Source organism: Lampetra fluviatilis, chromosome 3 (genome assembly GCF_964198595.1).
Source record: "Lampetra fluviatilis chromosome 3, kcLamFluv1.1, whole genome shotgun sequence".
Lineage (NCBI taxonomy): Eukaryota > Metazoa > Chordata > Hyperoartia > Petromyzontiformes > Petromyzontidae > Lampetra > Lampetra fluviatilis.
The window spans coordinates 210,472-234,717 of record NC_136277.1 but is presented as its reverse complement, the minus strand read 5'-3'; the positions used below and the strand labels follow the sequence as shown (position 1 = coordinate 234,717).

Below are 24,246 nucleotides of genomic sequence, written 5' to 3'. Positions count from 1 at the left end.
GGGGATCACGGGGGCCACGTCGCTCGTGGAAGGGGAGGTAAACGGAGTGCGTACCCGAATTCTGCTGGACACGGGGGCGGTGGCCTCGCTCGTGAGCGCAGCGCACTGCAGCGCGATCGGGGTCGACGTGCGTCACCTGCAGGCACCGGACCGCGCGCTGCACACGGCGAGCGGAGCCGGAATGGGGCTGCTGGGGAGAGCCACCCTAGAGGTCCGCATAGGCAGTCAGGTGTGCACCCAGGAGTTCTACGTGTCGAGTGCGTTGTGTCACGAGTGTATCGCAGGTACCGACCTCTTAGAACGGCTGGGACTCAACGTGCAACCCCGCCAGCGATGCGCCACCATGGAGAGCAACGGCGAGCGGATACCGTTCCTGGGACGAGAACCAACGCGCCCCCGCTTCGCACCTGTGGTCGCTATCCTGGCGACGGCAGTCACCATCGACCCACTCACCGAGATGCTGGTGCCGGTGGCAACATCCCCCACCGACCCCGCGCTCCGACCATCAGGAGAGGTAATGCTAACTCCTCACCCGGAGTTGGCAAAACGGTATGGGATAGTGGGATCCGCCACGTTGGTAAACGCAGATGGGGACCGATTGTTTATACGTGTGTTTAACCCACACAGTACCCCGGCAATGATACGACGACGCACCCCGGTAGCCACCGTACACCCCCTGCACGCTCGCCACTCGAACGACTCGGTGTTCGCACTCTGGGCGGAGGACCCTGGCCGCCCCGAGGACAGCCAGGATCTGGCCTGGCGGGTCGGCCCGACCCCCCGAGCCGAGATTGTTCCCCTGCAGGATGCGTTACATGTGCCTTGGGCAGCCTTACCTAAGGGGGAGGCCGATCAGCTGCGCGGGTTATTGCGGGAGTACGCCGACGTGTTCAGTGAGCACGATTCGGACGTGGGCCGGACCGACCTGGTCAAGCACCAAATTGACACAGGTGCAGCCCGACCCATCAAACTCCCCGCATACCGAGTGGGCGCGCCTGAACGGACCCAGATCAAAGAGGCAGTCACGGATATGCTACGCGATAACATAATCCAGCCCTCCGCGAGCCCTTGGTCTGCCCCGGTGGTACTGGTAACGAAAAAGGACGGATCGACTCGGTTCTGCGTTGATTACCGAAAATTGAACGCAGTCACCCTCGGCGACGCTTTTCCCATCCCACGCATCGACGACACCTTCGACAGTCTCGCAGGAGCGCGGTATTTTTCCACCCTCGATCTCGCGTCCGGGTACTGGCAGGTGGAGATGACGGAGGAGGATCGGCCAAAAACAGCATTCACCACCCCGATGGGCCTGTTTGAGTTTCGAGTGTTGCCGTTCGGACTCACTAACGCGCCCGCGACGTTCCAGCGGTTGATGGAGTTGGTGATGCGGGGCTTGCAGTGGGAACAGTGCCTGATTTACTTGGACGATGTGATAGTGTTCAGTAGATCTTTGTCTGAGCATTGGTCCAGGCTTCGAGAGGTGTTCCAGCGACTGCGAGCGGCTCATCTCAAGCTCAAGCCACGTAAGTGTTACATCGCACAACGCGAGGTGGGGTACCTCGGGCATCGCGTCAGCGAGGCAGGCGTGCACACCGATCCGGAGAAGGTACGCGCCGTAGTGGAGTGGCCACGGCCAAGGAATCTGACGGAGATCAGATCATTTTTGGGGCTCGCCACCTATTATCGTCGATTTGTAAAGGGATTCAGTGAGATTGCACGCCCTCTCACCCAACTCACCTCCCCTAAGCACCCCTACCAGTGGACGGGGGCCTGCCAGACGGCCTTCACCACTCTCAAAGATCACCTCACCCACGCCCCCACCCTCGCTTTCCCCGATTTTACCACCGATTTTATTTTGGACACCGACGCCTGCAGCAGCGGGCTGGGCGCGGTGTTGTCACAGGTACAGGATGGGACGGAACGAGTCATCGCGTACGCCAGCCGGACCTTGAGTGGGGCCGAGCTGAACTATTGCGTGACCCGCCAAGAGTTGTACGCCGTAATTTTCGCATGCAAACAGTTCCGGCCGTATTTGTACGGCAGGAGATGTCGCGTACGCACTGACCATTATGCTCTGCAGTTCCTTCTTACATTCAAGGAGCCGCGGGGGCAGATGGCCCGGTGGTTGGCGCAGTTGCAGGAGTACAACCTGCAAATCGAGTATCGGGCTGGCCGGACGCACGCAAACGCGGACGCCTTGTCGAGGCGACCCACGGTGTTCGCCGAGACGAGGGCGGAGGAGGCCTGCCCGTGTTTCACGGGGGGACGCTGCCGGCAGGCAACGGACCCCCGAGAGGCCGCGGCCACTGACCCCCCCCCAGCGAGAGAGAGTGCAGTGTGCGCCACAGAGACCCTTGCAGGTGGCACCGAGGATCCCGTCGACCGCCCGGCAAGCGCGGGACCCGCAGCTCGGGACCCGATCGGACGGATCCAGGAGGACGTCGGCTGCGCCTTCCCGGGCCTGAACGACGAGCAGCTGAGACAGACCCAGCAGCGAGATCCGGATCTGGCGGCGGTGGAGGCGGCACTGCGAGAGAAGGAGGATGCACTACCAGGGCCCTGGAGCGGTTTGTATGCCCGGTTGTGTGTGGAAAACGGGGTGGTGAGGGAACTGGCCGACGCTGGGCAGCCTGGGTGCATCTGCGTTCCCGCCCATGTGCGACCCCAACTACTACGACTGGTACACGACCACCCGCTCGGGGGCCATGATGGGGAACGGCGCACCCGGGAGACTCTGCGTCGCCAGTATCTCTGGCCTAAATTGGCACAAGATGTGGCCGCCTGGGTGCAGGGCTGCCGGGCCTGCCAGCAGTGTGGGCAAAAGCCGGCGAGGTACCAGGTACCCCTGAGGCCGTTCCGAGTCAGTCGGACGAATCAGTTGGTCGGAATCGACTTGCAGGGGCCCTTTCCACGATCCCACCGGGGCAACCGATATATTATTGTAGCGGTGGAGTACTTCACCCGCTACCCCGTGGCGGTGGCTATCCCGGATAAAACAGCCCTCGTAGTGGCCCGGGCCTTCGTGGAAAACTACGTACTTAAGTGCGGGATCCCCGAACGAGTCATTACCGACCAGGGTAGTGAATTCGAGGCCGAACTATTCCAGGCGCTGTGCCGAGAGTTCGGGATCCAGAAGGACCGAACCACGGCATATCACCCCCAGGCAAACGGGATGGTAGAGAGGATGAACCAGACTCTGGCCGGGAAGCTTAAACGCATGGCGGCCGCGAATCAACAGGACTGGGACGAACACCTCCCCTATGCCCTGTTCGCATACACCACCGCCGTTCACACATCTACAGGACAGACCCCGTTCCTAATGATGTTTGGTCGCGAGTCTCGCCTGCCCGCAGATCTGCTGTTCGGTGTCCCTCCGCCGCAACGGGAGGAAGGGAGCCACCCCATGGAGCACTTGCTGGAGACCCTGCGAGAGGCCAGGGGCCGAGCCTACCCGCACGGAGAGGCCGCGCACCAGCGGCAAGAGCAGGGCGCCCGACCCCGTATGGAGCCCCCCTTCTACACTGCGGGCTCCGAGGTGTGGCTGTACACTCCCCGCGTCGGTGCCGGACAGGTGGGGAAGCTGACCACCTACTGGCGAGGACCCTGGATTGTGAGACGGCAGATCTCACCATGGACGGTGCTGATTCAGGGAGGAGAGAGGGGCCGGGAGATGGTGGTCAACATCCGCCGACTGAAGCCGTGGCGAGCAGCCCCCGAGGGGGGGAGCCCCGCCGTCCAAGTACCCCGAAACCCCGGGGTCCCCCCACCCCCCGTGCCCGGGGGCCTCGCGCAGTATATGGGCCCCACGGAGCCCCGGGCTCAAGAAGGTGAAGAAGCCCGCGGCAGCCAAGAAGACCGCGCCCAAGAAGTCTCCCAAGAAAGCAAAGAAGCCCGCGGCTGCCAAGTCGGCCAAGAGCCCCAAAAAGGTGAAGTCGGCTGTTAAGCCCAAGAAGGTGGCGAAGAGCCCAGCCAAGCCCAAGGCTGCGAAGCCCAAGGTCGCTAAGCCCAAGACCGTCAAGGCCAAGGCCGCCAAACCCAAGGTGGCCAAGCCCAAGAAGGCCGCGGCCAAGCCCAAGAAGACTGCGCCAAAGAAGTGAATCCGATCGGACGATGCTCGATTCACTCCACCTCAACGGCTCTTTTCAGAGCCACCCACTTAGTTAAAAAAAGTGAACCAGGTGCTGCTGCGCTTCAATTAGTTCATCGTTAACACATGGCAGTGTATTACGTTGCTGTTGAATGCGTGCCATATTCTGTAAGTCAAACCCATTTACGGCGTGGCGATGGTTGCTCGCCTTGACTCGGCCCTGATCAAGGAGCTCGACGCTTGGTGCAGTTCAATCGTGAGGATTTGTGTAGATTGGATAAGTTTCGTACATTCGCCAAATTAACTGTATAACATTTTACCCACTCGATGTGTTTTAAGCATTGATGTGATGGGAGTAATCGAGCCCGAAAGCAGTAATCATAAACACAGGCGGGGCGGGTGGCAGCTCCCTCACTCGAACTGGGTGCAGAGTAATGTCAGCGACGTCAGCATTCTCGCTGGCGATTCTAATCTAAATCCAGATTCAAATCGATGCATTCTTGACGAACCTCCAATTTTGATTATGTGTTGCACCTCTTCATTCCGTCATCATGTTACTGGTGCCAAATATGGAATTTAGTCTAAAAATGTATTGATTCCAGACAGCTTTACTCAATTTGCCTTCATTCGCTCGTTCTCGCCTTTTCACTTTGTTTTTGTTTTGTAAACATTGCGGTGCACCATCTAAACTTCTCTATTAAAATAAATGTCTTTCTTACTTTGGGAGAACTAGTTGGTGACGTTCACTCAACTATTGTGTTGGAAGCCGTTTTGCTTCACACGATTATAAAGTTAGTTCATCTTGTTCACTTGAAAACAAGACCTTACACCGATTATTCACTCCACGTGCAATCTTGCAACAGATTGCGTTCCTCTCGCGTTCGCTGCGGGTGTGCCAATATCATTACAGAGTGCTTCGAAGAAGGGTCATTGCCCAAAACGTCGCATATTGTACATGTCACGGAAGTGTTTTTGACGACGGTGGAGGGTTTTCTTCGTCACAGAGGTTAAATGTCGAAGGTTTAAGGCGGAGCCAACAAAGTCCCGGTTCACGCGGGGACATTGTTCGCTCATTGAAATGGAGAGATCGATCGCATTTTGACCTGTTTCAACGTGAATAAAAGCGATAACAATATTCATGGCACATCATATTCACCAGCAGGCATTTATTGGACTTGTTTGTCCATTGATTTCATCTGCAGCCCATTCAGATATTACATTGGATATTTGGCGCCAAAACCTTGCAATGCAATATATTTAATTCGTGGTTGTATTTTCGGGCAGGAACTAACATTTTGCACGTGTACATATATGTAAAAGTAAGCGCCTAGCATGGATGACTCGTGCAGTATAATTGATGATCATCATCTCAATGCCAAGAGAATAGATATCTATCCCTGTGATCACCTCTTTCCGACATTTTTACGTATTACTGTTTCCAATGAAGTGCAGTTTCTTCACACTTTATTTAGATCATGCAGAGCACTGTAAAGTCGTTTTCGGAAAGGTGTTTGCTTGAGAAAATAACATCCGTTAAAGACATCGACGGCGCTCAAACGGTACTACTGCATCGTGATACGGCATTCTGAAATGATCCAAACTGAACATTTTGTTGATTAAGAAGAGTTGACGACTCGAGATCATTGCACGCTGCCAACCAATCAGCACGCTCCCCGTCTTCGCACGTCACGACTCCGCTGACCAGTGAGCGCGCGCTCTGGGCTACATAAGCCGCCTTCTCCCCGCTTGTGAGAATCTTTGCCCACACCAAGCCATGGCTCGCACCAAGCAGACCGCTCGCAAGTCCACGGGCGGCAAGGCCCCACGCAAGCAACTCGCCACCAAGGCGGCCCGAAAGAGCGCTCCGGCCACGGGCGGCGTCAAGAAGCCTCACCGCTACAGGCCCGGCACCGTCGCTCTGCGCGAGATCCGCCGCTACCAGAAGTCCACCGAGCTGCTCATCCGCAAACTGCCCTTCCAGCGCCTCGTCAGGGAGATCGCGCAGGACTTCAAGACCGACCTGCGCTTCCAGAGCTCCGCTGTCATGGCTCTGCAGGAGGCCAGCGAAGCGTACCTTGTCGCGCTCTTCGAGGACACCAACCTGTGCGCCATCCACGCCAAGCGCGTCACCATCATGCCCAAGGACATTCAGCTCGCCCGCCGCATTCGTGGCGAGCGCGCTTGAACGCCCAGCTCGGCCCTCAAAGCACAACACAAAGGCTCTTTTCAGAGCCACCACTTACGCATGAAAAAGCTTCCATGTGTGTCCTTCAAAGTTCGGGTGCCGGAAACCTTCGTTTGCTGGTCACGGCTCTCACGAGTCGTCAGGCGTAAGCGACAATGAAGTTCATTTTATATACCCCGCCGCTCATTTTTCAACATCACACGTTGGTGTTGTATATAAGCGTTGTGAAACCATGTTTACATAATCTACAACAAAAGGGTTATTTTGGTGAAATATATTAACTATTAAACCCAAAGATATTGGTTGATGTTGTTTCAATCCCGAGCTGATAAGAAGTTCACATTTTGCAAACTAAGAGACTGAATTATTCACGCACATATATTTTTAGGCATTGCCCGAACAGGCGGTTAAAGGAATATATATACACCGTATAGGCACGTGGGCGATCAATCACGAGCTCAAGGCTATCACAATGATTTCTTATAACCAATGAGGTCCCTCAAAATGATGATTATAATCAATAATACATTGATATTTGCGGAATCCGCTTATAAGTTTGACTTGCCAGCACGTGCCCATAAATTAACTCAATAATGCTTAAAACTTGAACCTATTAAGTACGTGTATCGCATTGTTTAATTCCTAAGATACGTGTCCGCATAAAAATATATATGGATAAAAATAATTAAAGTCAACATCGAATCATCGCGTCCCGGCTTTTCATTGGTGGCTCAAGGAGAGGGCGGGACTCGACCGAGAGGAGCCAATCAGCAGCGGCGCGCTCTACGATCCTCGTCTCCGCTATAAAAGACGCTCCGGTGGTGCGTGTTAACGTCACAAATCGTTCGTACTTTGTCTCTATTGCTTTTTGCATCCTAGGTCCGTTAGCAATGTCTGGACGCGGCAAGACCGGTGGCAAATCTCGCGCCAAGGCAAAGTCCCGCTCTTCCCGCGCCGGCTTGCAGTTCCCCGTGGGTCGCGTTCACAGGCTGCTCCGCAAGGGCAATTACGCCCAGCGGGTCGGCGCTGGAGCACCCGTCTACCTGGCCGCCGTGCTCGAGTACCTTTCTGCCGAGATCCTCGAGCTGGCTGGCAATGCCGCCCGCGACAACAAGAAGACGAGGATCATCCCCCGACACCTGCAGCTCGCCGTGCGAAACGACGAGGAGCTCAACAAGCTCATGGGCGGCGTGACTATCGCCCAGGGCGGTGTGCTGCCCAACATCCAGGCCGTGCTGCTGCCCAAGAAGACCTCTCAGGCAAAGAAGTGAACGCGCCGCCGCCTCTACCACCACAACAACGGCTCTTTTCAGAGCCACCCACTTGCTTGCAAAGAGCTCGGACAGTCGTACACAGGGGTTTTGTTATTAATAAGGACACCGTCGTCGAGTTGCCCTCGTGCCAAATTGCTCGCAATTAAACAAATGCTCTGCTCATTCCAGTTACCCTTTATTATGTCTAATTTAGGAACGGTATTTGAGCAGCATTCCAACATTGCATCAATCATGGAACATGGTTTAGAATAAATTGGGATGCCTATTGGAAGAAAGTATCGTGTTTTTTAAAGAATAAAACTCGCTCTTTTTGAGCGGTCAGATTACATATGAAGAGGAGTCGGAGAATGGTTCAAGCACTTTAAGGGATCTGCGAGCCACCCTCACGCACCACGCAAACACGACATCTCCGCTCTCACGACAACACGCACCAATCACACGCGCGGGAAAGAGCTGGACGGGGGTGTCAGGGGTTAAAGGGCAGTGACGTCACCCGGAGCAGGCGTGCTGGACGCGGATGTGTATTGGGAGCGGAGATTGAGGAGTTAAAAGGGGCTGTGGGACGTGTGCCCGGGGTTGGTCTTGGAACGAGTATTGCTGTGCGTTGGTGAAAACAGGACCCTGCGGGGTGGGCTGGTAGGAACGAATAACCAAAGAATATAAACATAATGTATTATTACACTTGTTTAGCCAGGAAAGCCCCACTGAGACTAAAGGTTTTTGTAGGGTCCTGCCAAGTGTTTGCAGTAGGGGGCGATGTTGCTACACTGAATCGGACGATACGAAGGGAGAGTGTGAGGCCTAGGTCTAGGCTTTAGGCCTAGCTGTAGGCTTTAGGGCGCCGTGAGTTAATTTTTAATTTACCTGTTTTTATAATTTATGTTAAAGCTTTAAATTTAAATGTTTCTATTTAAAAGCATCAGGGAATGTAACATTGTTAAACATAACTCCCTTGCACACACGCAGGGGAACAATACGAAGGGAGAGTTTGAGGCGTTCGAGGCTTGAGGCCTAGCTGTAGGCTTTAGGCCGCCGAGAGTTAATTTTTAATTTAAATGTTTTTATTATTCATGTAAAAGCTTTACATTTAAATGTTTATATTTAAAAGCATCAGGGAATGTAACATTGTTAAACATTAACTCCCTTGCACACACGCAGGGGTACGATACGAAGTCAGACTTTGAGGCCCAGTTCTAGGCTTTAGGCCTAGCTGTAGGCTTTAGGGCGCTGTGAGTTTTTTTTTTAATTTCAAAGTTTTAATTAAAAGCTATCTCAGGGAATTATAAGGGAATGTTACACGTGTTTAGCCAGGAAAGTATCACAGAGTCTAAAGGTTTTTGTAGGGTCATGCCAAGTGTTTGCAATAGGGGGCGATGTTGCTACACGGACGGACGGACGGACGATATAATCTATTGTAGGCTGGTCCACTTCGTTGCTACCAGTATAAAGAAGTGCATAAACCATTCTACGACTCCTCTTCACATGCGCGTGGAATGAATGATTCTTGCATTCGTTCTAGATTTGAAGCTTTCGTGACTGCAATGATTCATACTCTTAGGTTTTTTCGGTAAAGTCACGTAGGTAAAACAATAATAATACATAATTTAAATAATATAAATAATAATTTAAATAATAAATCAGGGGGGGGCAGAGGGGGGGGGCCTTATCTGAATGTGGTTGCCGGGGAGTGGCGTGGGGTGTCGGGGCTAAAAGGGAACAAATGAGCACATCAGCTCAGGGTTGTGGCCAGTGTTAGCTGATAGTAAGCATAAAAGTACTGGTAAACGCTGGGGATGTCAACACTCGGTAAAGTATAATATTACCTGTCAAATAAGATGGTACAAATATGTGTAGTTAAATATTTTTACATGGTTAATAACATCTTTCCAATGATTACTCATTCGTGTTACTTAGTGCAGTAAATACGTGTTACTTATTGCAGCAAAAACAACTCATCGCATGAACCATCCTGCGCTCCTAGAATATCAACTCTGTCGGTGCATTAAACGTAAGATTATATATGTTCTTTAAACATTCGACTGCGGAGTCACTTGAGTTGAATTTGAGTGGTGATAATTGTGCACCGTGCCTCGATCTTGTTCAAGGCGCGCGACCCTTCTGCAGTGCGTGAGCTACTCACCTCTTGCCACGTAACATGTTACACTTTCTATTTAATGTCGGTTAATTTTGAGTAATTTTCTTCAGTTTGTTGTCCATCTGAAAATCCATATATTTATTAATTTCAAAGTTCGATTAAAACGTCCAGTTAAAAGTTCGGTGACAAGGGACGGTTGGCATGGCGCGCAGTCCTCACCATAGCGCGAGAGGAGGAATCGCGAGCGCGCGAGGCAAAACTTAAATAGAAAATATTTCGTTGGAATTAAATATGAGTAGTCTGTTGAAGCATCTTGTCTTGCAAAACATTCGAGTGTGTTTTAAATAGTGTTCATCATTAACACTTTTGAAAAACGACAATCATCATATCTCGCCCTGACCGAACAATGTCTCCCAAATGTTGGTTGTTCACTTGTTTTGAATTATAATTTATATCGTGAGCATTGTCGTATATTGCATAAGTAACGTACATTAAAGAAGTGATCTTCGTGATAATGTATTGTGGTGCCACAGCGACGGGGCCGCTCGGCCGAGCCATGGAGCCGCCCGGCTTCCACCGCCGCACTGCCCCCCATCACCCCCCCCACATAAACACGCACCCGCACCCACGTAGGGCCTCGTGGTCGGGTCACCTACCCTGAGTTTTCACCCGAGGGCCCCCTAGGGGGGTTACCCCACGGTTTCTCAGGGCCAGGGAATTGGACAGGACCCTTCCCAGGCCAAGTAACACTGCGGCGCCGTGGGCGGATTTGAGATCGCACGACCACGGCGAGCTCAGAGAGCCCCGCAGTTAGAAACGCATACAAACACAAACACGGGTCAGCAAGGCAGATAGCTGGGATCAGGACCCGGGACGACTGATTGGTCGAAAGTTCAAAGGCCGGCGGGATCGCAAAAGAGCGGGAAATCCTAGGCTCAGGATTGGTCGAGAGACCAAGGCGGTCGGGACGGGGGCTCCTAGCCTTTGATGTGAATAGTTTAAAAGAAAACGCAGGGGCAGTAGGGAACTCTCTTCTTCTGGAGTTTGGACATGGGGTCAGCGACGAAGGAGTCATCGGGCGAGCCGCTAGATTGTCTGCAGGACGATCTGAGCGCCGCAAGGTCACCAAGGACTACAGACGGTATCGTGTTGCGCGCCTTACAACACCTCAGAGCGGAGGGTAGGATCCGTAGGAGAGGGTTAGTTCGGGGTAAGGACGAGTAGGAAAGCGGTTTAGCAGAGAGCGCAGCATAGAATAGGGCTACACGGCACCAGAGTGTGGGTTAGAAGCGCCTTGCTGTCCCGCACACACACACGGGTGGCTCGGTTGGTTAGCAAGGGCTAATAAAATCTCGAGCGTAGTAACAAAACCGTGTTGTTGGGTGTTTTTGGAACGTGGTATTAGCGTGCACTGCATTCGCGAGTGTGTGGTCGTTGTACGCATAAAGGCCGTGGTCTCTGTACGATTGTGCGGGTACGGAGGTGTGTGCGTTAACGCCCGGGGAGAGCACTTTTGGTGTGCTGGCGTGACTACGCAGCCGTGTGAGAGGAGAATCGTCCTTGTACGATATTTGTGTTGACGTGCACGCGCGAGTGGGGGAGGGGACGAGTCGTCGTGTCGGCGTGTGCCCCGCTTGCGTGCGCTCGTTACTTGCGTAAGCTCTCGGCGTGCGTAATCGGCGTGCCCAAGGTGCGCGATCGTAACGTGGGCGGCCAGCGCGGCGCAGAGCGGCGCAGGAGTGGGTATCGCGTGTGGAGCTGTATGCGTGTGTGCGCGCACGTTCACGACGTGTGTAACACAGGTGCGCGATCCTAACGTGAGTGGTCAGGGTTGGGTGAGTGCCGTGCAGAGCTGTGTGTGGGTGTGCGCGTGCGTGGTTATCCATGCCTGCTACGCGGACCCGCGGTGGAGGGGAATCCTCGGGTGACGGCTCCCACACCCTGGGTGAGGAGCCTAGCGGCGGTTCGCTTAGCAGCGGGGGGGCGATTGATGATGTTAGTCCGGCCGTTAGTATTATCGAGGGAGGGATCTCGGGGGCTAGCGACCCCCACAAATTGGTGTCGGAAGCGGTACGGACCCCCGCGTTACCTCACGCTAAAATAAGACTGATATTTACCGGCCGGGGGGCCCCTTCGTGGAAGGCATTCGCCCGCAATCTCTTAGGGGCCAAGGAAATTAATGGATGGACGGACGCGCAGGCAGTACGTCAACTTAATATGAATCTTGATGGGCGGGCAGCCGATTTTGTAGAAGCGTTACCCGCGAGCGCACAGACACAGCTAGAGGAGCTGATGCGCCGACTCGATCAGCGTTTTGGCACACGGGACGAGGAGGAAGCAAAATCGGCCTTAGAGGCGCGCCGTCGCCAACCTGGCGAAGATCTCCGTGATTACGCCGAGGATGTGCGCGAGTTAACAAAGATCGCACGCCCGGGGTACGCAACTGAGGTTATTGAGGAACTGGCTGCCGAGAAAATCCAGCGGTACCTGTCTCGCACGGCGTGGTGGCAGCCAGACATGAGCTGCCCACGTCTTCCCTTTAACACCCTTGTCGAGCGCGCACGTAAGTGTGAAAGAATTCACAGCGAACGCGCGCAGCTCCGGGGGCTGGGACGAGAGCGCGCCATTGCGAGCCTGCTCTCGGAAGACGAGGAGGAGGAACAGGAGCTCGCGAGGACGGTAAGGGGCCGGGAAAGAGAACCTCCAGTGTCCCGCGAGACAACCCCGGGTTGGGTAGCTGGGTTACAGACCGGCATGGGAGATATAGCCGGCCAGGTAACCCAGGTGCAATCCTCCGTTGAGACCATCCGATCCGAAATGGGGGACCTACGCGCCACGGTGGGAGGGTTATCTGGGAGGGTAGCCCGACTAGAGGCAGAGTCGGGGCAGCGGCGTGCCGGAGGGGGGATAGGAAACGGACGGGGGGGCTCCTACGGGACGGCCCCCCGTGCGTGTTACCTGTGTGACCGGCGAGGGCATCTCGTGAGAGACTGTCCGCAGATCGCCCGCGCTAGAAACGCGCCGGGGTTAAAACCCAACGCCCCCTAGAGAGTGGACCATCTGGGGGTGCATTCGAAGCAGTCCCGATGCAAAAAGACGGTAATAATGGCGAGCGAGTGATCTCCACACAGGTTCCAACAACAACGCCCACGGAAACGGTGACTCCTGGCGACTGGCTACGGGAGCTGGTGGCGGGGATCACGGGGGCCACGTCGCTCGTGGAAGGGGAGGTAAACGGAGTGCGTACCCGAATTCTGCTGGACACGGGGGCGGTGGCCTCGCTCGTGAGCGCAGCGCACTGCAGCGCGATCGGGGTCGACGTGCGTCACCTGCAGGCACCGGACCGCGCGCTGCACACGGCGAGCGGAGCCGGAATGGGGCTGCTGGGGAGAGCCACCCTAGAGGTCCGCATAGGCAGTCAGGTGTGCACCCAGGAGTTCTACGTGTCGAGTGCGTTGTGTCACGAGTGTATCGCAGGTACCGACCTCTTAGAACGGCTGGGACTCAACGTGCAACCCCGCCAGCGATGCGCCACCATGGAGAGCAACGGCGAGCGGATACCGTTCCTGGGACGAGAACCAACGCGCCCCCGCTTCGCACCTGTGGTCGCTATCCTGGCGACGGCAGTCACCATCGACCCACTCACCGAGATGCTGGTGCCGGTGGCAACATCCCCCACCGACCCCGCGCTCCGACCATCAGGAGAGGTAATGCTAACTCCTCACCCGGAGTTGGCAAAACGGTATGGGATAGTGGGATCCGCCACGTTGGTAAACGCAGATGGGGACCGATTGTTTATACGTGTGTTTAACCCACACAGTACCCCGGCAATGATACGACGACGCACCCCGGTAGCCACCGTACACCCCCTGCACGCTCGCCACTCGAACGACTCGGTGTTCGCACTCTGGGCGGAGGACCCTGGCCGCCCCGAGGACAGCCAGGATCTGGCCTGGCGGGTCGGCCCGACCCCCCGAGCCGAGATTGTTCCCCTGCAGGATGCGTTACATGTGCCTTGGGCAGCCTTACCTAAGGGGGAGGCCGATCAGCTGCGCGGGTTATTGCGGGAGTACGCCGACGTGTTCAGTGAGCACGATTCGGACGTGGGCCGGACCGACCTGGTCAAGCACCAAATTGACACAGGTGCAGCCCGACCCATCAAACTCCCCGCATACCGAGTGGGCGCGCCTGAACGGACCCAGATCAAAGAGGCAGTCACGGATATGCTACGCGATAACATAATCCAGCCCTCCGCGAGCCCTTGGTCTGCCCCGGTGGTACTGGTAACGAAAAAGGACGGATCGACTCGGTTCTGCGTTGATTACCGAAAATTGAACGCAGTCACCCTCGGCGACGCTTTTCCCATCCCACGCATCGACGACACCTTCGACAGTCTCGCAGGAGCGCGGTATTTTTCCACCCTCGATCTCGCGTCCGGGTACTGGCAGGTGGAGATGACGGAGGAGGATCGGCCAAAAACAGCATTCACCACCCCGATGGGCCTGTTTGAGTTTCGAGTGTTGCCGTTCGGACTCACTAACGCGCCCGCGACGTTCCAGCGGTTGATGGAGTTGGTGATGCGGGGCTTGCAGTGGGAACAGTGCCTGATTTACTTGGACGATGTGATAGTGTTCAGTAGATCTTTGTCTGAGCATTGGTCCAGGCTTCGAGAGGTGTTCCAGCGACTGCGAGCGGCTCATCTCAAGCTCAAGCCACGTAAGTGTTACATCGCACAACGCGAGGTGGGGTACCTCGGGCATCGCGTCAGCGAGGCAGGCGTGCACACCGATCCGGAAAAGGTACGCGCCGTAGTGGAGTGGCCACGGCCAAGGAATCTGACGGAGATCAGATCATTTTTGGGGCTCGCCACCTATTATCGTCGATTTGTAAAGGGATTCAGTGAGATTGCACGCCCTCTCACCCAACTCACCTCCCCTAAGCACCCCTACCAGTGGACGGGGGCCTGCCAGACGGCCTTCACCACTCTCAAAGATCACCTCACCCACGCCCCCACCCTCGCTTTCCCCGATTTTACCACCGATTTTATTTTGGACACCGACGCCTGCAGCAGCGGGCTGGGCGCGGTGTTGTCACAGGTACAGGATGGGACGGAACGAGTCATCGCGTACGCCAGCCGGACCTTGAGTGGGGCCGAGCTGAACTATTGCGTGACCCGCCAAGAGTTGTACGCCGTAATTTTCGCATGCAAACAGTTCCGGCCGTATTTGTACGGCAGGAGATGTCGCGTACGCACTGACCATTATGCTCTGCAGTTCCTTCTTACATTCAAGGAGCCGCGGGGGCAGATGGCCCGGTGGTTGGCGCAGTTGCAGGAGTACAACCTGCAAATCGAGTATCGGGCTGGCCGGACGCACGCAAACGCGGACGCCTTGTCGAGGCGACCCACGGTGTTCGCCGAGACGAGGGCGGAGGAGGCCTGCCCGTGTTTCACGGGGGGACGCTGCCGGCAGGCAACGGACCCCCGAGAGGCCGCGGCCACTGACCCCCCCCCAGCGAGAGAGAGTGCAGTGTGCGCCACAGAGACCCTTGCAGGTGGCACCGAGGATCCCGTCGACCGCCCGGCAAGCGCGGGACCCGCAGCTCGGGACCCGATCGGACGGATCCAGGAGGACGTCGGCTGCGCCTTCCCGGGCCTGAACGACGAGCAGCTGAGACAGACCCAGCAGCGAGATCCGGATCTGGCGGCGGTGGAGGCGGCACTGCGAGAGAAGGAGGATGCACTACCAGGGCCCTGGAGCGGTTTGTATGCCCGGTTGTGTGTGGAAAACGGGGTGGTGAGGGAACTGGCCGACGCTGGGCAGCCTGGGTGCATCTGCGTTCCCGCCCATGTGCGACCCCAACTACTACGACTGGTACACGACCACCCGCTCGGGGGCCATGATGGGGAACGGCGCACCCGGGAGACTCTGCGTCGCCAGTATCTCTGGCCTAAATTGGCACAAGATGTGGCCGCCTGGGTGCAGGGCTGCCGGGCCTGCCAGCAGTGTGGGCAAAAGCCGGCGAGGTACCAGGTACCCCTGAGGCCGTTCCGAGTCAGTCGGACGAATCAGTTGGTCGGAATCGACTTGCAGGGGCCCTTTCCACGATCCCACCGGGGCAACCGATATATTATTGTAGCGGTGGAGTACTTCACCCGCTACCCCGTGGCGGTGGCTATCCCGGATAAAACAGCCCTCGTAGTGGCCCGGGCCTTCGTGGAAAACTACGTACTTAAGTGCGGGATCCCCGAACGAGTCATTACCGACCAGGGTAGTGAATTCGAGGCCGAACTATTCCAGGCGCTGTGCCGAGAGTTCGGGATCCAGAAGGACCGAACCACGGCATATCACCCCCAGGCAAACGGGATGGTAGAGAGGATGAACCAGACTCTGGCCGGGAAGCTTAAACACATGGCGGCCGCGAATCAACAGGACTGGGACGAACACCTCCCCTACGCCCTGTTCGCCTACACCACCGCCGTTCACACATCTACAGGACAGACCCCGTTCCTAATGATGTTTGGTCGCGAGTCTCGCCTGCCCGCAGATCTGCTGTTCGGTGTCCCTCCGCCGCAACGGGAGGAAGGGAGCCACCCCATGGAGCACTTGCTGGAGACCCTGCGAGAGGCCAGGGGCCGAGCCTACCCGCACGGAGAGGCCGCGCACCAGCGGCAAGAGCAGGGCGCCCGACCCCGTATGGAGCCCCCCTTCTACACTGCGGGCTCCGAGGTGTGGCTGTACACTCCCCGCGTCGGTGCCGGACAGGTGGGGAAGCTGACCACCTACTGGCGAGGACCCTGGATTGTGAGACGGCAGATCTCACCATGGACGGTGCTGATTCAGGGAGGAGAGAGGGGCCGGGAGATGGTGGTCAACATCCGCCGACTGAAGCCGTGGCGAGCAGCCCCCGAGGGGGGGAGCCCCGCCGTCCAAGTACCCCGAAACCCCGGGGTCCCCCCACCCCCCGTGCCCGGGGGCCTCGCGCAGTATATGGGCCCCACGGAGCCCCGGGCTCCGAGGGGCCCCGTGCGGGGCCAGGGGCGACGAGGACGGCGACCCTTAAACCCCACCGCCTCTGAGTTTGTTCCCCAGCCAGCAGGTGCCAGGGGCAGAGGGGAGCTGTTGGAATGGAGGAGGAGACCACCGCCGGAGCCCCAGGAGATGGAGCCGCCACCCCCGAGGCCAGCCACAAGGGCCGGGCGAATCCCGCGGACCCCGCGGCGATACCTCGTGGGGGCAACCCAGGCGAGGTGCTCCAGTCAACCCGGGACGGGGACTGGCACCCCGGGGGGCTATGTGGTGCCACAGCGACGGGGCTGCTCTGCCGAGCCAGGGAGCCGCCCGGCTTCCCCCACCGCACTGCCCCCCATCACCCCCCTCACATAAGCACACACCCGCACGCATCCCCCCCCCCCCCATAGAGCTGGAAGGGAAGGTCACCTGATCGACCGGTTTTTATCCGAGAAACCCTTATCGGGAATAACTCTCACGGTTTCCGGCGATCAGGGAATTGGACGACCTCCCCCGTGCTACGTTGCGCCGCGGCGCTGCGACCAGCCTTAATATGGTGTGGTCGCGGCGTGGGGCATTCGGCCACCGCGGTTGAGGCGCATTTCCCCTCACACACACCCCCACGGGTCGACGAGACAGACGGAGGAGGGAGGGGACAGCATGAATAGCGAGACCGCAGGGGCTCTTGCGCATAGTCATGGAGGGTTGGGATCATTACGCTTGAGCGCGCAGGCCCCATTGTTAGGAAGGGTAAGGGAGTAATTAGGATGTACGCCGCCAACGCCGCTCACTGATTAGCATATCAAAAGCACCCGGAACCGCCGTGCGCGGGCTCGAGGTGCACGAGCCGATTGTTCAGCGCAGCATCCCTTTGAGGTAGGGAAGATAAATAGGGGGGCGCAAAGGGGAAATCGCTCTCTTACTCCGAGAAGCCAGCGTCCAAGACGGCCCCCAGCTCTGCCCTCCGGACGTCCGTGCGACGTGTCGAGGCAAGCAGCGAGGAAAACCCACAGAACGTCGAGTGCCTCAAACCGTGAGTAAGGAGGTAAAAGTATTTCGTGAACGATAAATAGGGAATAGGTCCAGGGGAAGTAGGATAGACCAGCCTCGTCGACTCACACTGATCTTAACATCTAGTTCCAGGTAGGGCTAATAAAATCTCGAGCGTAGTAACAAAACCGTGTTGTTGGGTGTTTTTGAACGTGGTATTAGCGTGCACGGCATTCGCGGGTGTGTGGTCGTTGTATGCGTAAAGGCCGTGGTCTCTGTACGATTGTGCGGGTACGGAGGTGCGTGTGTTAACGCCCGGGGAGAGCACTTTTGTGTGTTGGCGTGCCTACGCCGCCGTGTGAGAGGAGAATCGTCCTTGTACGATACTTGTGTTGACGTGCACGCGCGAGTGCGGGAGGGGACGAGTCGCCGTGTCGGCGTGCGCCCCGCTCGCGTGTGCGGAACCGCGGTGCGCAGTGAAGCTGTTAGCTTGGTGCGAGCTTGCGTGTGCTCGTTACTTGCGTAAGCTCTCGGCGTGCGTAATCGGCGTGCCCCAGGTGCGCGATCGTAACGTGAGCGGCCAGCGCGGCGCAGAGCGGCGAAAGAATGGGTGTCGCGTGTGGAGCTGTATGTGGGTGCGCGCACGTTCACGACGTGGGTACTACAGGTGCGCGATCCTAGCGTGAGTGGTCAGGGTTGAGTGAGTGCCGCGCAGAGCTGTGTGTGGGTGTGCGCGTACGTAATTGACCATGCCTGCTACGCGGACCCGCGGTGGAGGGGAATCCTCGGGCGACGGCTCCCACACCATGGGTGAGGAGCCTAGCAGCGGTTCGCTTAGCAGCGGGGGGGCGATTGATGATGTTAGCCCGGCCGTTAGCATTATCGAGGGAGGGATCTCGGGGGCTAGCGACCCCCACAAATTGGTGTCAGAAGTGGGATGGACCCCCGCGTTACCTCACGCTAAAATAAGACTAATATCTACCGGCAGGGGGGCCCCTTCGTGGAAGGCATTCGCCCGCAATCTCTTAGGGGCTAAGGAAATTAATGGATGGACGGACGTGCAGGCAGTACGTCAACTTAATATGAATCTTGATGGGCGGGCAGCCGATTTTGTAGAAGCGTTACCCGCGAGCGCACAGACACAGCTAGAGGAGCTGATGCGCCGACTCGATCAGCGTTTTGGCACGCGTGACGAGGAGGAAGCAAAATCGGCCTTAGAGGCGCGCCGTCGCCAACCTGGCGAAGATCTCCGTGATTACGCCGAGGATGTGCGCGAGTTAACAAAGATCGCACACCCGGGGTACGCAACTGCGGTTATTGAGGAACTGGCTGCCGAGAAAATCCAGCGGTACCTGTCTCGCACGGCGTGGTGGCAGCCAGACATGAGCTGCCCACGTCTTCCCTTTAACACCCTTGTCGAGCGCGCACGTAAGTGTGAAAGAATTCACAGCGAACGCGCGCAGCTCCGGGGGCTGGGACGAGAGCGCGCCATTGCGAGCCTGCTCTCGGAAGACGAGGAGGAGGAACAGGAGCTCGCGAGGACGGTAAGGGGCCGGGAAAGAGAGCCTCCAGTGTCCCGCGAGACAACCCCGGGATGGGTTGCCGGTATACAAACGGGTATAAAGGATGTCTCCGGCCAGGTAACCCAGATAGACAACAAGGTAAACCAAGTAGGTGAGGAAACGAATAAAAATATGACCCAACTGTAATCCTCCGTTGAGACCATCCGATCCGAAATGGGGGACCTAGACTCCACGGTAGGAGGGCTAACTGGAAGGATAGCCCGACTAGAAGCAGAGTATGAGCAACAGCGCACGGGGGGAGGAGGGAGTGGGCAGAAAGTTCGCCACAGAGCCGCCACTCCTCCCAGGACGTGTTATGTGTGCGACCGTCGAGGGCATCTCATGAGGGACTGCCCTCAGCTCGCCCGTGCGAGGCCGATGCATAGGTCAAACACTAAGCCCCCCCTAGAGAGGGGACCACCGGGGGATGAAATCGACGTAGACCCGACCCAAACCAGCTGTAATAATAATGGCGAGCAGCCCCCGAGGGGGGGAGCCCCGCCGGCCAAGTACCCCGAAACCCCGGGGTCCCCCCACCCCCCGTGCCCGGGGGCCTCGCGCAGTATATGGGCCCCACGGAGCCCCGGGCTCCGAGGGGCCCCGTGCGGGGCCAGGGGCGACGAGGACGGCGACCCTTAAACCCCACCGCCTCTGAGTTTGTTCCCCAGCCAGCAGGTGCCAGGGGCAGAGGGGAGCTGTTGGAATGGAGGAGGAGACCACCGCCGGAGCCCCAGGAGATGGAGCCGCCACCCCCGAGGCCAGCCACAAGGGCCGGGCGAATCCCGCGGACCCCGCGGCGATACCTCGTGGGGGCAACCCAGGCGAGGTGCTCCAGTCAACCCGGGACGGGGACTGGCACCCCGGGGGGCTATGTGGTGCCACAGCGACGGGGCTGCTCTGCCGAGCCAGGGAGCCGCCCGGCTTCCCCCACCGCACTGCCCCCCATCACCCCCCTCACATAAGCACACACCCGCACGCATTCCCCCCCCCCCCATAGAGCTGGAAGGGAAGGTCACCTGATCGACCGGTTTTTATCCGAGAAACCCTTATCGGGAATAACTCTCACGGTTTCCGGCGATCAGGGAATTGGACGACCTCCCCCGTGCTACGTTGCGCCGCGGCGCTGCGACCAGCCTTAATATGGTGTGGTCGCGGCGTGGGGCATTCGGCCACCGCGGTTGAGGCGCATTTCCCCTCACACACACCCCCACGGGTCGACGAGACAGACGGAGGAGGGAGGGGACAGCATGAATAGCGAGACCGCAGGGGCTCTTGCGCATAGTCATGGAGGGTTGGGATCATTACGCTTGAGCGCGCAGGCCCCATTGTTAGGAAGGGTAAGGGAGTAATTAGGATGTACGCCGCCAACGCCGCTCACTGATTAGCATATCAAAAGCACCCGGAACCGCCGTGCGCGGGCTCGAGGTGCACGAGCCGATTGTTCAGCGCAGCATCCCTTTGAGGTAGGGAAGATAAATAGGGGGGCGCAAAGGGGAAATCGCTCTCTTACTCCGAGAAGCCAGCGTCCAAGACGGCCCCCAGCTCTGCCCTCCGGACGTCCGTGCGACGTGTCGAGGCAAGCAGCGAGGAAAACCCACAGAACGTCGAGTGCCTCAAACCGTGAGTAAGGAGGTAAAAGTATTTCGTGAACGATAAATAGGGAATAGGTCCAGGGGAAGTAGGATAGACCAGCCTCGTCGACTCACACTGATCTTAACATCTAGTTCCAGGTAGGGCTAATAAAATCTCGAGCGTAGTAACAAAACCGTGTTGTTGGGTGTTTTTGAACGTGGTATTAGCGTGCACGGCATTCGCGGGTGTGTGGTCGTTGTATGCGTAAAGGCCGTGGTCTCTGTACGATTGTGCGGGTACGGAGGTGCGTGTGTTAACGCCCGGGGAGAGCACTTTTGTGTGTTGGCGTGCCTACGCCGCCGTGTGAGAGGAGAATCGTCCTTGTACGATACTTGTGTTGACGTGCACACGCGAGTGCGGGAGGGGACGAGTCGTCGTGTCGGCGTGCGCCCCGCTCGCGTGTGCGGAACCGCGGTGCGCAGTGAAGCTGTTAGCTTGGTGCGAGCTTGCGTGTGCTCGTTACTTGCGTAAGCTCTCGGCGTGCGTAATCGGCGTGCCCCAGGTGCGCGATCGTAACGTGAGCGGCCAGCGCGGCGCAGAGCGGCGAAAGAATGGGTGTCGCGTGTGGAGCTGTATGTGGGTGCGCGCACGTTCACGACGTGGGTACTACAGGTGCGCGATCCTAGCGTGAGTGGTCAGGGTTGAGTGAGTGCCGCGCAGAGCTGTGTGTGGGTGTGCGCGTACGTAATTGACCATGCCTGCTACGCGGACCCGCGGTGGAGGGGAATCCTCGGGCGACGGCTCCCACACCATGGGTGAGGAGCCTAGCAGCGGTTCGCTTAGCAGCGGGGGGCGATTGATGATGTTAGCCCGGCCGTTAGCATTATCGAGGGAGGGATCTCGGGGGCTAGCGACCCCCACAAATGCGGTTTAGCAGAGAGCGCAGCATAGAATAGGGCTACACGGCACCAGAGTGTGGGTTAGAAGCGCCTTGCTGTCCCGCACACACACACGGGTGGCTCGGTTGGTTAGCAAGGGCTAATAAAATCTCGAGCGTAGTAACAAAACCGTGTTGTTGGGTGTTTTTGGAACGTGGTATTAGCGTGCACTGCATTCGCGAGTGTGTGGTCGTTGTACGCATAAAGGCCGTGGTCTCTGTACGATTGTGCGGGTACGGAGGTGTGTGCGTTAACGCCCGGGGAGAGCACTTTTGGTGTGCTGGCGTGACTACGCAGCCGTGTGAGAGGAGAATCGTCCTTGTACGATATTTGTGTTGACGTGCACGCGCGAGTGGGGGAGGGGACGAGTCGTCGTGTCGGCGTGTGCCCCGCTTGCGTGCGCTCGTTACTTGCGTAAGCTCTCGGCGTGCGTAATCGGCGTGCCCAAGGTGCGCGATCGTAACGTGGGCGGCCAGCGCGGCGCAGAGCGGCGCAGGAGTGGGTATCGCGTGTGGAGCTGTATGCGTGTGTGCGCGCACGTTCACGACGTGTGTAACACAGGTGCGCGATCCTAACGTGAGTGGTCAGGGTTGGGTGAGTGCCGTGCAGAGCTGTGTGTGGGTGTGCGCGTGCGTGGTTATCCATGCCTGCTACGCGGACCCGCGGTGGAGGGGAATCCTCGGGTGACGGCTCCCACACCCTGGGTGAGGAGCCTAGCGGCGGTTCGCTTAGCAGCGGGGGGGCGATTGATGATGTTAGTCCGGCCGTTAGTATTATCGAGGGAGGGATCTCGGGGGCTAGCGACCCCCACAGTATCAACTATATGCATGTAAGTATGAACGTTACGGGAGTAATCGAGCCCAAAGGCAGGCGTGATAAACACAGTGAGTATGGTGGCAACTTCCTCACTAGATCTGAGTGCTGGATGATCTCAGCGACGTCCGCATTCAGTACGCCGCTTCTATATTAACCTCGGGCCTGGAGGACGCTCGGTTTGAATCCGTGAGAGCGCTGATTTCGATTTCAAAGAGGCGAGGCGATAAAAGCGACGTTTTGAGATGGCGGAAACTGCTCCTGCTCAACCACCAGCTGCGGCTACTTCAGCGCCTAAAAGCCCCAAGAAGAAGCGCGCCGCTCCAAAGTCCAAGAAGGTCGGCCCCAGCGTGTCCGAGCTCATCCTCAAGGCTCTGGCCAGCAGCAAGGAGAGGAACGGCGTGTCTCTTCCTGCGCTCAAAAAGTCGCTTGCTGCCGGAGGATACGACGTGGAGAAGAACAATGCCCGCGTGAAGTTGGCCATCAAGAAGCTCGTGGCCAAAGACGCCGTGGCGCAAGTGAAGGGCAGCGGTGCATCTGGCTCTTTCAAACTCAACAAGGAAAAGGCTGCCGCAAAGGCGAAGCCCAAGTCGTCAACATCAAAGCCCGCAGCTAAAAAGCCCGCGGCAGCCAAGAAGGTGAAGAAGCCCGCGGCAGCCAAGAAGACCGCGCCCAAGAAGTCTCCCAAGAAAGCAAAGAAGCCCGCGGCTGCCAAGTCGGCCAAGAGCCCCAAAAAGGTGAAGTCGGCTGTTAAGCCCAAGAAGGTGGCGAAGAGCCCAGCCAAGCCCAAGGCTGCGAAGCCCAAGGTCGCTAAGCCCAAGACCGTCAAGGCTAAGGCCGCCAAACCCAAGGTGGCCAAGCCCAAGAAGGCCGCGGCCAAGCCCAAGAAGACTGCGCCAAAGAAGTGAATCCGATCGGACGATGCTCGATTCACTCCACCTCAACGGCTCTTTTCAGAGCCACCCACTTAGTTAAAAAAAGTGAACCAGGTGCTGCTGCGCTTCAATTAGTTCATCGTTAACACATGGCAGTGTATTACGTTGCTGTTGAATGCGTGCCATATTCTGTAAGTCAAACCCATTTACAGCGTGGCGATGGTTGCTCGCCTTGACTCGGCCCTGATCAAGGAGCTCGACGCTTGGTGCAGTTCAATCGTGAGGATTTGTGTAGATTGGATAAGTTTCGTACATTCGCCAAATTAACTGTATAACATTTTACCCACTCGATGTGTTTTAAGCATTAATGTGATGGGAGTAATCGAGCCCGAAAGCAGTAATCATAAACACAGGCGGGGCGGGTGGCAGCTCCCTCACTCGAACTGGGTGCAGAGTAATGTCAGCGACGTCAGCATTCTCGCTGGCGATTCTAATCTAAATCCAGATTCAAATCGATGCATTCTTGACGAACCTCCAATTTTGATTATGTGTTGCACCTCTTCATTCCGTCATCATGTTACTGGTGCCAAATATGGAATTTAGTCTAAAAATGTATTGATTCCAGACAGCTTTACTCAATTTGCCTTCATTCGCTCGTTCTCGCCTTTTCACTTTGTTTTTGTTTTGTAAACATTGCGGTGCACCATCTAAACTTCTCTATTAAAATAAATGTCTTTCTTACTTTGGGAGAACTAGTTGGTGACGTTCACTCAACTATTGTGTTGGAAGCCGTTTAGCTTCACACGATTATAAAGTTAGTTCATCTTGTTCACTTGAAAACAAGA

The 24,246-nt window shown here is 57.0% G+C and overlaps 2 protein-coding genes and 1 pseudogene across 3 annotated transcripts; all 3 read left to right on the top strand.

The window, feature by feature from the left end:
- The first annotated feature begins 5,861 nt into the window (after positions 1-5,861).
- On the top strand, positions 5,862-6,272 carry LOC144948564 (histone H3). The gene has a single exon (XM_078878136.1). The coding sequence runs from the start codon at positions 5,862-5,864 to the stop codon at positions 6,270-6,272; it is 411 nt and encodes a 136-aa protein (XP_078734262.1).
- An 833-nt stretch (positions 6,273-7,105) lies between these two features.
- LOC144948548 (histone H2A) lies at positions 7,106-10,855 on the top strand. Of its 2 annotated transcripts, XM_078878120.1 has the most exons (2): positions 7,163-7,539; positions 10,846-10,855. In XM_078878120.1, the coding sequence occupies exons 1-2, from the start codon at positions 7,163-7,165 to the stop codon at positions 10,853-10,855; spliced, it is 387 nt and encodes a 128-aa protein (XP_078734246.1). The 2 variants fall into 2 exon arrangements, with proteins under 2 accessions (XP_078734253.1, XP_078734246.1); XM_078878127.1 differs by lacking the exon at positions 10,846-10,855 and having other exon boundaries at positions 7,106-7,543.
- Positions 10,856-22,723: 11,868 nt separating this feature from the next.
- LOC144948538 (histone H1 pseudogene) lies at positions 22,724-23,434 on the top strand (annotated as a pseudogene).
- Positions 23,435-24,246: the final 812 nt, after the last annotated feature.

Coding starts and splice junctions, on each gene's coding strand:
- LOC144948564 (XM_078878136.1), top strand. CDS start 5,862: ATGGCTCGCACCAAGCAGACCGCTCGCAAGTCCACGGGCGGCAAGGCC.
- LOC144948548 (XM_078878120.1), top strand. CDS start 7,163: ATGTCTGGACGCGGCAAGACCGGTGGCAAATCTCGCGCCAAGGCAAAG.